This window comes from Maniola jurtina, chromosome 15, assembly GCF_905333055.1.
Source record: "Maniola jurtina chromosome 15, ilManJurt1.1, whole genome shotgun sequence".
Taxonomy (NCBI): Eukaryota; Metazoa; Arthropoda; class Insecta; order Lepidoptera; family Nymphalidae; genus Maniola; species Maniola jurtina.
The window spans coordinates 1,771,346-1,786,167 of NC_060043.1; the positions used below are offsets into that span (position 1 = coordinate 1,771,346).

Sequence of the window (14,822 nt, forward strand, 5' to 3'; positions counted from 1 at the left end):
GAATTTCACAAGTTCTTTTATGTGTAGCAATATTGCGTCAAGTCGGTCTTCAATATTGGGAAAGTTTATGTTGAAACGATTCCAAACGTAATTTTGTATGATTATGTTCTTTGAATAAGTTGTCATGTGATGTATGATGTACAAGTTTTAATTTTAAGAAGTGCCTTTTGATTATTAATAAACTAATTTTTAAGTATTTTTGCTTTTTTAACACAATTTTAGTCTATTATAAAATTAAGCTCTGAGGCAATGGCGATTGATCAGGCATATTTAGCCGAAGAGAGTAAGGTAAGGGAATTCTGCTCAAGTGGCGTTTTCAATGGCAGCTTGTCGGGCGATGGAGATCTGGTCAAGCAAAACCTACAAGAGGTCTATTGAGGCAGACCTTGAAAGAGTGGGACTCTCGTGGAACCATGTCAAGGCAGTAGCCGAAGACATGGAAAACCACTGCTACCGGTCTATGTTCCATGAGGGACTAAAAGGGAATAAAAGGACGTCATCAATATAAGTTATTATTCAAATATCAAGTATAAAACGTAGAAGGTAGGTACGTATCGACCTTGATGATAAAACGCATATTTCTGATATAAGCAAGCAACTGTACAGGCGACGATTGTACCCGAATCCACTTGGCACTTGATGATTTGTAATCAATTGATTCACAGATATCGATCAACAGTGTGAGACATAAAACATATCAAGCAATTAACGATATGATAAAGATTATTTGTTTCTACATCGATTAAAGTCCGACATTTTGCCTTCATATCCTTGTGGGTTTCACGTTGTCTGAGCATAGTGAGAGAATTTCTAAGGAACTTTACTGAAATCCTTTTGAAATTGTTCAAGACTTTTGTTGAATTTTTGTGATAACCTGATCTGTAGTTTCTCTTGTTTTTATTTGTCGCTTCATAATAAATCCAATCCCATCACTTTACATCACTTATATCTTTATGTAGTTCAATAATATAATCTTTAAATTTTAGTTAAAAACAGAGAAAATACGGATAATAAGTGTTTAGTAGTGTTAAAATAGAATATAAAACAAAAATGACTGAAGACTCAGTGCAAGTAGCAGAACCTTCTACAGTTAAAGTTCAAGTTAACCATGTGGAGCCAGCAGTCCATGCTCACGGGCATGGGGAAGTGGAGGTTCGAGTCAATGGGGAAGTCCAAGTGAGCAAGCATGAGGAATCCCCGGCTCAAGCACTTGGAAATGGGGACGCAAATGTTCTAGTCAATGGACATGGTGAGACTTCTCTACATGTTCCTGGGAATAGAGGATCATTGCTTCACCCAGCGACGAAAAAAGCGTAAGTATAGAAGTGTAAATTAAAAATTTTTAACACCCCCGACAAGTGAAGGTTACAGTAACTAGAAAAGAGCTTATAACTTTCAAACGGCTGAACCGATTTTCTTGGATTATAGCTAAGAACACTCTCGATTAAGCTACCTTTCAAACAAAAAAAAAAACTAAATTAAAATCGGTTCATTAGTTTAGGAGCTTCTTCTTCTCTCTGGGCTGGTTTCCGCACTTAAACGTTTCCGTCTGTTGTGCGTGCGTTGCCCCTCCCCGCCGAAGTCACGTGAAACTTATAACACCCCTCTTTTTGAGTCGGTGATTAAAAGTAGATATAATTCAAAAATTCAAGCCAGTCTAAGAATGCGCTGGCTAAACGTCATATAAAGGTAAAACCTGGCTCGATCGCGGTAGAACTATGTATTATTTCGTTAAACTGTGCTATTGCGCAATCATCTCTGATTGGTTGATGCTCGCTTACTATTGGCTAAAAGTGTTGTTTCAACAAGAATACCATAAAATCAGCCAATCACAACCATTGCGATTGTAATAATGATTGATGCAGTTTTCCCGCAATCGAGCAGCGGAGAGCTATAATAATAGGTAGCAGAGTCAAAAAATATAAATACTCAATTATTACCGGGCAAACCTAGGACAATGCTAAGTCGAAGAAAAGTGGGTAGCTATTCAAAAAATTTTGAGTTATACATTTTGTCTAAACTTTAATATTAGGGTACCTTACCTAGGTAGCTAATCGATGCTATAGAAAATTGCAGAGACGAGAAAGTTATTTGGCTTCAAATAAATACCTACTCGTATTTTATTTTTTAGCTCTATGCTGTTTGGAAAAGATATCAAATCTCTCAAATGTTAATTAATTCCTTAAAATTAATTTAGCAATTCCTAATTACCTAATTTAATTGGGTAAGTAGGTAGATAGGTAGGATATTAGGTATGCGCTTACCTAATATAATAGATATTTTGTGCTTATCATAATTATAATTTTATTATACTTTATCATATCTTCGAAAAAGATATCACAGATATCTAGGTAGGTATTTAATAAGTAGGCATTATGAACACGCAAGAGGCAGCTGTTGATGTCTGAGACTGAGCTTCTTTGGACTGCTGTAGGTAATAATAGTCCTGTAAAGCAGGCGTTATTTTGCGGAAGTCCATGATATACAAGGACCAAAAGCTTAATTTGCTATAATCCGCCAAACCAACGTTCTGTATAACTTATAATATATATGCAGTTAATAAAAAAGCAAATAGGAATTATTAGTCACTAGCTGATGCCCGCAGCTTCGCCCGAGTGGATTGGTCAGATCCCCTGCAGCATCAGGATTGAAGAGTTGGAATCCAAATTTTTTATGATACAATGTCGCAAAGTTCCTAAATCGATTAAAAAAGAAATGACGCAAATCGGTTCAGAAATCTCGGAGATTTCGGAGTACATAGGTACAAAAACACAACTCCCTTCTTGAAAGTCGGTTAAAAAAGTAGCCTATGTTACACCCTGGTCAATCCTCTACTTGTATGTGAAAATCCCGTTAAAATCGGTTCAGCCGTTCCGAAGATTAGCCTTTTCAAACAGACAGACAGACAGACAGATAAAAATTTTAAAAACGTGTGATTCAGTTATGGTATCGTTCAAATAACCATATGACCTTAATATGTGGTAGTTATTTCGAAATTACAGACAGACACTCCAATTTTATTTATTAGTATAGATTAGTGTTGAATTATTATGTATTTACATAATTATAGTAGTATGGTATTTCCTCAAAAGTTGTTAGCCCATGTTATTAGTCCTATATTGTAGAGCATCTGTATGGTACGCAGCACCACACAAATTCCAACACCACTCGACGCGCGTTTCGCCCCGACACCGGAGCATCCTCAGGAGATGTAGACAATGTCTAATTGCAAAGACAATTTGCAATGCAATTAATTGCTTTGCAATTAGACATTGTAAGGTCTACATCTCCTGAGGATGCCCCGGTGTCGGGGCGTAACGCGCGTCGAGTGGTGTTGGAATTTGTGTGGTGCTGCGTACCATACAGATTTCGTTGGTTTGGCGGATTATAGCAAATTAAGCTTTTGGTTCCTTGTAATAATAGTCATTATCAACATCAATCGATAGACTTCACAGCTGGACAAAGGTCAAGATAGGTCTCTTGTACTTCCACACGGTCTTGCGCCGCCTGAATTCAGCGGCTCCGCGCGACTCGTCAGATATCGTCTGTCCTTGTGATATCAAAAATTAACTAGGTATTTAAATCCGAACGAAGTCATAGCAATCATATAGCTTTTATTTTATTATCGCTCACGTAAAACCTAGGTTTGGAGTAGATACGTAATCAATAGAGATTCGAGTGTATTATTTACTAGTAATATCGACGTAAAATGCCTTTGATAATTCCCCATTACAGTACTTAAATACTTACATAAACTAATTTTTCCGTATGACTATAAACCCTTATGTGAAGAACTATTGTTAAGATATCTGAAGTGTCTTGAAAAATTTTATCTATCTACGAGTAGGTACTTAATACTTAGGTTCAGTCCTGTTTTTATAGTAGGTTAATAAAGTCGCATCGAATGATATCTTTTGTTAATTTATTAAGTAAGAGTGTTAATAAACTGCGTGTTAAATTATTATTGAAAAATAAAATAAAAAACTGAATAATCAGTGGAAAATTATATTGTTGATGATAAATTGACGAACATATTATTCTTAGATAGGTACGTTACGTACCTAATGGCCGATGAAAGGTTAGTTCAGAAATTAATTTAAATGAATACGTAACATTAGTTAATTATGTATAATTCATCAGGTTTAGCAAAGTGTTAGATTTAATTACTTGGGTTGAGAATAGAACGCACTTTGACATTACTCACTCTTACAGCGTAGCTAAAACTAAAGCAAAGTTGCAAAGTGAAAGTACGTGTACTACCCCCGTTTAGGAATACTTTAAGCTTTTATTCTGAGTTTTGCCTCTATCATAATTCTTCCTGCCTAAAAGGCATTTAAAATGATAAGCATATTTTTTAAATAAGTGTATGTAAAAAAAAGTAAGAGAGTTTTTACTCCACGAATTTTCGACTTGATTTGTGCCCATGCATTACCGTTTACCTCACCAATGCTAATTATGGAGAATATTTATTTGAGAATATTATGGAGAACTCTCAGTCATGCAGGTTTCCTCACGATGTTTTCCTTCACCGTTAAATGTAGGTACATATACTTACTCGTAACTTCCTAAAAGTTAGAGGTGCGTGCCCGGGATCGAACCCCCAACCTCCCGAAAAGGAGGCGGACGTCTTAACCGCGTAGATATCACTGCCTTATTTAATATTATCTGGAATATTATCATCAATAAAGAATTTAAAACCTGTTTCAAAGAAGGTCAATAAAGTTATTCGTAATCAAGACGATAACGCTACTTATCTGAAAATAATCTTGACTATCTGTAAATCATGAATTTGGTTACTACATAAGTAGATAAATTATATTATTTTGATCCGTAAATAGATAATAAACTGGAATTTTCATGAAAATGAGCAATATATTTCATATTTGAAAAATATACTTAGTTTGGAAAATTAACAAAAATCTAAGTAGCAGGCTTTCTGAAAGCACCCATACACTAAAAGCTCTTCATTATCTTAAAGTGTGTGTGGAATCAATCACCAGTGTTTTAACATAATATTATGTATTATTTATCTGCTACTAAATCTTAGTATTTATCGTAGTTCGGACATTTACTGCATCATTAATTATAACTAAAGAATGTCAACGAATTCATCCGCGTGGGATTACGTTGTCCAAAAAATTTAACTCTGATTTTCCGGGATAAAAAGTATTATAATAAAAAATCAGTAAGATCCCACCAAAAACATTTCATGTAATTTTGGTAGCCAAGACCCACAAGTTCATAATGCTTTCATTGTTAAAAAGTAATGAGATCTCTAGTAGAGCCAAGCTCCTAGCAGAGCTCCGATTTGAGCTGCCCATGGAGCTAGTCCCAAGTCAAAAGTATATAGCTCTTAAGTGCTCTTCATTGTACCACATTTATAACAACAAATAACATATATTACTACATAATAAATATAAGTCCTTACTTTACAAACCCTACATCTTGTTAAAAAAGATGGCTTGGCCGTTAAATATTACGCTTACGGGTACAGACCTTGAGGATGCCTTACGGTACGATAGTAGAAAGGTGAAGGACGGACCAGGTCAAACAGTTCTAGGGCGCACTCTGCGAACAAAGTTCCAAACTTTGAAGTTTGGAATTGTCCAGTGCTTCGTCACCAATGAGTCTTCTAGTAGTTTGTAGGATAAATAGGTACTTAATTTATGATCTTGAGAGACGACGATTGACAGAACACAATCATTATAGCTACATCTGCATACATTAAGCTCTGTCTCTAAACTTCAATTTGTATTAATTGAAGATCCATTTGCAGGTTTCAGGGTTGCAGCATTTTAGTCAGGCATTACATTTTTTTACATAAGAAGGACTTTCTCAATCTTAATGCAGTGCATATTATTTTGTGTGTTATATTTTTCAAAGATTTTTGACTTTTGAACCGATTTGTTGATACATCCCTAATTTTTATTATATAGGAACTTTATGTAATGCTTGCTGCTTCACTCAAAGCCAACTCACTTTCGTTCACAATACACTTTTTTAAATTTTCAATAAATGATACTCACGCCTTCATCCGTGTGGGTTAAGGATTTTAAAAATCCCGTGGGAACTCTTTGATTTTTCGGAAAATAAGTAGACTGTCACTCACCAGGTCTTTAACTGCATATATCTATGCAAAAAATGTCGTCGATCCGTTGCTCCGTTGCCGCGTGATTGAAGTTTACAAACACACTTTCGCATGAATGCGTAGTGTATTATATAATATGGGTAATGATTTCTGGTGTGGTGACAACCCTGAATGTTTCGTTGTTATTGACGACTTGATGAGATTGCTTGCGTTTGTATCGGTAATTGAAGACATTTAAGTAGGTTAATGATGATAGCCTATTGGTTAAGACATTGCGGCCGTCGATTCGGGTGGTCGGGGATTCGATCCCGGGCAAGAACCACTAACTTTTGAAATATCACTTGATTTAACGGTGAAGGAAAACATTATGAGGAAACTTGCATGCCTGAGGGTTCTCCACAATGTTTATTTTACCAAAAATCAATTAAAGCAAAGTGACAGAAGGGCTGGCTCATTTTTTGCGCAACGGACCAGACCGGCTGTCTAGCGCGGAAATGCAACCAGTATTTTTGATACCACTCCACGTGGGCATGATTTGTATAGTAATTTTTTTTTTTTTTTTTTTTTTTTTTTTTTTTTTTTTTTTTTTTTTTTTTTTTTAATAAAGAATATTAGCCATGTTAAATGACTAATATTCCCCTTTCCTCTCCAACTAAGCGTCAGGCTTGTGCTAGGAGTAGGTACGACAATAGTGCAACGGGCGGGGTTTGAACCGTCGACCTTTCGGTTTTCAGTCCACCCCTTTACCGGTTGAGCTATTGAGGCTCTAATTAGATAAGTATTTTCAATAAAAAAAGCAAAAAGATAAGAAATGAACAAGGAAGCACTTATTTCTGTAAGAGATCTTTACCATGACTTTTGACAGCGAGGTAGACAATGGCCAAACCTTTCTCATACTGAGAGGAGACCCGTACTTAGTAGTGTGTCGGTGATGGGTTGATCATGATGTTAATGATGATGAAGATTTTTTTTCGAACATTTTTATTGTTTAGTACTATGACAAAGAATAAACAAGTGTAAATTAAAAATTTATAACACCCCCGACGATCCAAAGTATTTGAGTTTTCCAAAACATCATTTTCAAATATTTAATTATGTATTTAGGCAACGTCCATCTTGACAGCTTGACATTTGTCAATTGACATAATATTATGAACCTACCGGTTATCTAACCTTCTTTTCTACAAGAAAACTAGAAAAGAGCTGATAACTCTTAAACGGCTGAACCAATTTTTTTAGATTATAGCTAAGAACACTCTCGATCAAGCCACCTTTCAAAATGTTTAGGCGCTACGATGCCACAGACAGATACACAGATACACACGTCAAACTTATAACACCCCTCTTTTTGGGTCGGGGGTTAAAAATAGACTTAAATTAAAAACAAACGGCGATTTTATCACTACAGAGTGATCTCTTCCAGGCAACCCATACCAGTAGGTAACAGCTTATAGAACTGTAAGACGGGGAGTCGCAATGCAACTTTATACATACATAGCTGTATATAATATGATTAATTAATTATTTAACTTAATAACATGGTGACAGGAATTATAGCGAACGTAAACATATTTTTACATATCAGTGGAGGTTTAATTTTTTAATTTACCTGTTAAAATAATTAAGTAAGTAATTGAAACCATTCGAAACTCACTCATGCTCAGACTCATTTATGTGTATATTATGTATTTTTAAATTTCATGGTCAATACATGTCTTTCATTGAACAGTTGTACAAACATTGTATTCTACTCAAGATGGCGCGCAGATAATATTACCATTAGCGAACACGTTAAGGCTCTTTCCTTGATGCTCTACTTGTCATTCAAAGCAGGTGTGGGTTTAGATGGGGATAATGCTGATTGTCACACTAACAGACATGCCCTGACTTCACTCGGGTGGTACCTATTGGCTATTTCTAAAAATCGCTTCTTATAGTGGAGCTCTACTTTATTAAAAGAACTTTAAAGGTTTAATGTATAATTAATCAATGATTAATTCATTACATATATATTATTTCGACCTACTGTTTTTTTGTTAAAAAAGCGCCGGTAGTTACTCATACGTTTGACTCAAGGGAGGGGACATGACCCTCGTGTATTCCCTTATCGCCCGTTAACTTTATTATTGTTAGACACATAAGTACCTCTACCTGTATGAAAATAATTTTCGCAGAATTTCATAGAATCCTTAGGCTGTTAACCGATACAATCATTTGATTTGCATAGACCAAATGTTTCAAAAACGGGCCATGTGCGAGTCGGACCCGCAGATGAAGGGTTCCGTACCAACGTGGACTATGGACTTTTTAATTTACATGGCCGGTCTTTTTTAATGTTATTTGTTGTTTTAGCGGCAAAGAAAATCACACTCTGCAGTGCAAATTTCTACTCTCTACCTATTACACGGTTCATTAAATAAACACAGTCTTCTGAAAGACGGACAGACAGACAGACGGACAACAGAGGCTTACTAATAGAGTCCAGTTGACTCCCTTCGAGTACGGAATCCTGAAAAAATGACCTTGTCTAATTACGTCTGGGCTCATAAGAAATGGTTTGTGTGGGATCGCTTAACTTTTACATATTTATTTATTACCGAAATTCTTTTAACTCGTATCCCAATGTAGTAAGTACGATTGTCGATAAATTCAGAATGCTGAATAAAGTTGTGAAGCGTAAAGAATAGGACGCGACTTTTCGGAAGAAAACTGTGTCGAACCTCCGCATAGAACCTTCTTGATAAAGAACTTTTAAATGTCCATGTTCCAATTAATGAGTTCTTTAATGTGTCGATGTTGACTGCAATTATTAAATTAAGTAGGATCTTTTTATTCTGATCTGTAATTTCTAATTTGCTTAGGTACCTGAAGTTCAGTAACCAGATCAAAACAAGAGCAAGCTTAGCACTGTGTGCTACAGTGTGACTAGTTGAAAAACAGAAAACGTGAGCGATGACACAATACGAGCTCTCACTTGACCGGTATCGTGTCTGAAGCCAGTTTACCGCCAACGCTTGCAAGGGTTCCATGTCAACCGCCTGGCGTCGTCGGTTACTGGCCGTTAGCGATACGTCAAAAAACATTCCATTTTTAAATTATAGTGACAGCGTGACTCAAAAAAAATACAAAATATTAATCGTTCGGAAATTTGCGTCATAGATTTATTATCAAGTGATAAGAGGTGATAATCGAAATCGATACTGTTTTCTCGATTGACTAAAAGTTTTTGGCAGTTTTTTCGTGAAGTGATGCATCGAGAGGAATGTGCATTGCCGAATGTGTTATAATCGAGTTTTGGCTTGATCGAGGTGAGTGCCTTGCGAATCCACATGCTTGAGGTCGATGACTCAAACTTCGGCACGACTTTATTTTTATAGCCAAGCTTAATTCATTTTGTTCTACGAAAAAGATTCACGAGAAATATTACTACCAACATGTGCTCGTCTTTTTTTTAGTTTTTAGAGTTCCATATCATCACCATCATCATCATCATCATCAGCAGCCTGTAGAAGTGTAGACGTCCACTGTTGGACATAGGCCTTCCCTATAGAGCGCCAACACACCCAGTCCTCAGCCTTCCTCATCCAGCCACTTCCCGCCAGCCGCTTTATATCGTCGGTCCATCGTGCTGGAGGGCGTCCTACACGGTCTCCACTCAAGGACTTTCCGGCTCCAACGGCCATCGCCTCTACGACAGGCATGGCCTGCCCGTTGAACTAGAATCATAAAATTTGCCACGACAGATAGACAGACAGGTAACGAAGTGATCTTATAAGATAAGGGTTACTTTGTTTCTCTGGAGGTACGGAACCCTAAAAAATGAATTGTAGAGAATGAGTGAATGAGTGACTGTATTGGTTCTAGCCTATTATCGTGTGGTATAAGCTTTTAAAAAATCATACTTATCAATAAATCAATCCTGAATTTCAATGGTTTCGGAAAGCTTCAAAGTTTGAATTGGGTCATACGCCATTTTGAGATGATATAAGTAATGCTTGCAACACCGTTAATAAATTCAAAATTAGAGCGAGGTAAATGTACCTAATAAACAATGCAAAAAGCATGAAGGCAAATGCATTAATGAGTTCAGCCTTCTGAAGATAAACAAACTTTTTCGTGCGCTGGTTTTTGGAGTTCCGTAGGTACGAAAAGGGTTAAACGTGCTGTCTGTCTGTCTGTCCGCGTGTCACGGGTCTTTCTCTAGCTCGTAAATATTACCTGATATTTTAGTATTTAATGTAGAACGTTGATCCAAAACGGAATTTTGAATAAGAAATTCAAGGATTTCGAACTACTAATTAATGAAACTGATGAAAAAGGAGCCGGAATTTTTTTCTTACCCGGTAATTTCGTTATATTCAATGTAACATTTATTGTATACTTAAACAACAAATAGGTACTGAAAACAGCGAATCTTAAATTAACTTGTAAGCTGTCACAAAAACAAACGATAATTTTTGCGGTTTTCTTTCAGGGTTCTTTTTTGTTTGTTGTTGAAACATTTCATATAAATGAAATATTTCATATACCCAAAATACATATATTGTTCATAAGTTATAATAATTATGCTCGGAACCCTAAAAGAGCGAGGCCCGACTCCCTCTTGGTCGGTTTTTATATGATATAGATAGGTAGGTACTTTGTCTTTCAAGATCATTAAAGTAAGAACAAAAAATTTTTGCGCGGTCTACGAGTATGTTCAAGATAAAGTCCATGGCCTTGAATGTCATACTTTTTACATTTACGCCAAGTAACAGCTTGGCTATTCAACGCGGAAATGCAGCCAGTAAACTTGGCACCATTCCACGTAGGCATGATTTGTACAGTAATTGGATAAGGCTACAGTTTCAAATACCTACATACATTTAAAAACATGACTGGAGTTGGCGGTAGTCTGTCAATTGTTCACTTTAATTTTCAGGCTAGAACCCAGAGCCGTAAAGGTAGTTAAAAAAAACATTTTATGTTTTATCATATAAAAGCCGCATTTATCATTATTAGGACTAGCTGCGATGTCCCGAAGGAGAGTAATGAGGGTGCAATAATTTGAATTTCGAATATGGATATACCCCTCCCTCCTGGCTCCTAGATAGAATCGCTTTTCCTATAACTAATCACAATACTAAGTTATTTACTGGATGTTGGAAATAAGTATTGGACGAAAAAAAATTGCCACGATGTCATATCTAATATAAATGCGTTCCTTTAAAATCGATTAGTCGCGCGAAAGACGTTTTTAGTTCTACCACTTTAATGATACGTAAAATTAACTCTACCTAGCAAGGCATTCACTTATTTCATTAATAGTGAACATTTTATAATTACAACAATTGGAACTGCAACAAAAGTTCTTAGGGTCAGCGCAAACAGGCTAAATATATTAGAACTGCATGTTTTATGTACTTTGATATTTTACCGTTAAAATTAGCATACTTACTGAAAACAATAACAAGGAGTACCTACTTATATGCGCGTTGCGCTTCGACGCGCAAAAACCTAATTTTTAAAAATCCCGTGGAAACTCTTTGATTTTTTGAGATAAAAAGCAGCCTATGTCACTCTTCAGGTCTTTAACTATACCTATTTAAAAAATCCATCGATGAAAAAATCAAGTCGATCCGTTGCTCCGTTGCGACTTGATTGAAGGACAAACCAACAAAATTACAAACATACACACACTTTCGTATTTATAATAGGTATGAGACATGGGTAGTGAATGTCATACCCACTTAATATCTCCAACTCAAATAAAGTTTAATAATAGTTTAGTTAAATATAATTATTTAAGGAATAAGTTATACTTTAATTACTAATTAAAGTAGGTTACCTATGAATTAAGTACTTGTAGAGCGAAAAAGGAGTCATCATAACCGCGTAAATAACCGCAATTGTCCTAGGGATTTTACCTTATATTAATATTTATTATCATTAAAAGTAAGAACCGCATCATTTGGTTGAAAAATTTGGGACACATTCTTTGTTTATAATATGGTCCAAAATAAAAGAATAATATGGTCCTATATATAAAAGAATAAGAAGACTTATTTCAGAGTGTGTGCCCAAGAACTTTTTGAACTTTTTGCCTGGTACATACAGAAAACAATAGTACAAATACCCATAAATAAACTAAAATAAATATATTACTTAAATTACAATTTTCTACTCATTTCAACCGAGAAAACTACCGCCACTACGTAGCTCTAATAAATAGTGTACTTGTATAACAAAGCCAGCGTGGCGATCTTCTGAGCTGAATTGCATAGAATTTCAATTACTTAATCTAAAAATAATAATTATAGTATGATCTAAAAAACCAAATGCGTGTCTATGGCGCAAAACTGTCCCAAAAAGGGAATCGTCTCAGCGTAATGCTGTGTAGTAGTGTATGTGGGTGCACTACCTCAGTACTGTTTTTAAGGCAACTCCTGAAAGAATTCGCTTGACGTACCGGACTGGTCCGGATTTTCAGCTTGCTTGAGTACTCACCATATTATTTGCTCTGTGTCCTGTCAAAACTAGGACTCAAATCGTACTTTTGACATTGACACCTAGAGCAACTATGGCGATACCTGGCGATACCTTTCTCATGCACTGTATTATGATCAATCACTTATGGTCACCCTACATTATCATGAAGGCAAGAAGTTATTTTAAAGGGCTATCAGCTTACGTGTCGCTAAATAATGTACATTATGATATCACCATGTAGCTTCTGTTTACTATTGATACTTGAACGCTATTGTTTAGGCGGTTTAGGCTATTACGGGCTGGAATTGTTAAGTAGAATTGTATAATGGCGGCTTCTGAGAATACTGAATTTGAGAACTGATCCAGTGTATTCGAGGATTGAGTACGTAGGGCATTTTAAGTAACATATTAATTTTAGGAGGTCGCTCTTTTTAAGAGTAACTCTAACTGCTGAGTTTCTTAGGAGCCGGTAAGGATCTCTTACCGGCTTTTCTCAGTAGAATTTTCCTTCCAAACCGACGGTAGTCTTGACATATTATAGTGACAGGAGTTGTCATCCCATGTAAAACTTGTCTGGTATCTCTAGACTCTTGAGTCTTGAGCAAGACCAACCACATTACTACGTAGGTAAGTTCTTCGCCCGTCACTGACCCCGTGCCTTATCAACCAGAAGCGTGGTCGAGTGAGGAAATAAAAGACGGTCTTTATTGCACACTGCTGCTTTATGACTCAGTTACAACATACGGTACCTCATTATTTTTTATTCATATTTAATAGTTACATATTTATTAGGAAATTTTCGTGGCGTGTCTACCGTGAACCGCGAAATAGATAGTTGACCGAGCGAGACGAGGTCTCTGTGTCTACTTGAATGAAATAAATAAATAAAAGTTTATTCGGCTCAACAAAATCACAAAAAAAAAGAATAAAAATAAACATACAATTCATACACATTATCAACTAAACTTAAAACTAGAAAATACTAAGATCAATATTGTGTCTGTGAGGTAAAAGAGCTCTGCCTCAGCATAATGCATTTATCCGTCCGTCCATCTGTCAGAGCCTTATAACTTCTGACAATCAGCCATTGAACTTCGATCGATTCTTCATCAATCGATTTATTTTCAAGCTCATCGAACTACTTTTCAGGAGAGCTATGTGCATGATAATGAACTAGGTCTTGGTAGATTACTCAAGGCTAACATTATAACCGATGCCCTCCTAAATATACCAGAATCCTTACACGTATTATTATACAAAGAAATGAATCCAGTTTTGGAGTACGTGGTCAAACAAAGGAAAAGCTACAAAAGGTAACAGAACACGCTCCACAAAGATCTCGTATCACATCGTGACGCAACGCATTCTGAATAAGCTTGACGCGAGATTAAGAGGGGTCTCTCCGTCACTCGCTCCATACAAATGTAGTTCCAATTTCATTTGAATATTAAGCAACCAAAGTCCATGAAATTTTGCAGACATATTCTAGAAACTAATATCTATGTCTGTGGTTTTCCAGATTCATGTTAAAATATTCGGTTTCAAAGTTACGCAGTCTTAAAAATTTACATACAAATCTTTGAGCCGCTGTAATTTTAAAACTACATATTTTTAGAAAAATCTAAAACACCACAGACACAGGTGTTAGTTTCTAGAATATGTCTGCAAAATTTCTAATACAACGAAAATGCAGTGACACTGCAACGTTATGTGTTTCTACCTTTATTTATTTCTGAATTCTGACACTCGCCTATTTAGCAACATGAAGTCGAAAAAGAATAACTAAGCAAACTTTTATCCAAATAACAATATTTTTTTTAACTTCTTGTGACTAAGTATTAAAATATAAATACTACTATATATAAGTAATCTATTACTGTATTGTGCATCTTGAACGAATTAAAATAATCCTAGATGTAGATTAAGTACCTACCTATGTAGGCGCATCATGATCTAACAATCTTGTCTTGTGCATTACGAGTATGTTAAATGAATGAGTCAGTAACGCATAAAATTACTTAAATACAAAACATTAGCGTTTTATGAGAACTCATCTGACCTTGGTCAGTGACAAGTCAAAGCTCGGGCGTTACCGAAAACAGCTAAGCGAACCGGCATGGCGTAATGCCGGATGAGTAAGCCCAAGCACGGATTTACGTGCTCGGAAGCTAAATGATTAATCGAAAACATATTTCAGGCTAGATCATGCCTCATGCCCGTGACTTCGTTCGTGTGGATTTAGGTTTTTGAAAATTCCATGGAAACT

General features: G+C 35.9%; 1 protein-coding gene across 5 annotated transcripts in view; it reads left to right on the forward strand.

Annotated features, from left to right (window-relative positions):
* The first annotated feature begins 681 nt into the window (after positions 1-681).
* LOC123872396 (unconventional myosin IC) overlaps positions 682-14,822 on the forward strand; it is a 61,031-nt gene continuing 46,890 nt past the window's right edge. For 2 of the 5 annotated variants that reach the window (XM_045916636.1, XM_045916634.1), the window contains exon 1: positions 682-1,313. In XM_045916636.1, coding sequence (XP_045772592.1) covers positions 1,051-1,313 — 263 coding nt within the window. In that variant the 5' untranslated portion in view covers positions 682-1,050. Of the gene's footprint in view, positions 1,314-3,887; positions 4,079-9,080; positions 9,397-14,822 lie in introns of those variants that run through there. The other 3 variants (XM_045916635.1, XM_045916638.1, XM_045916639.1) reach the window with 3 other exon arrangements.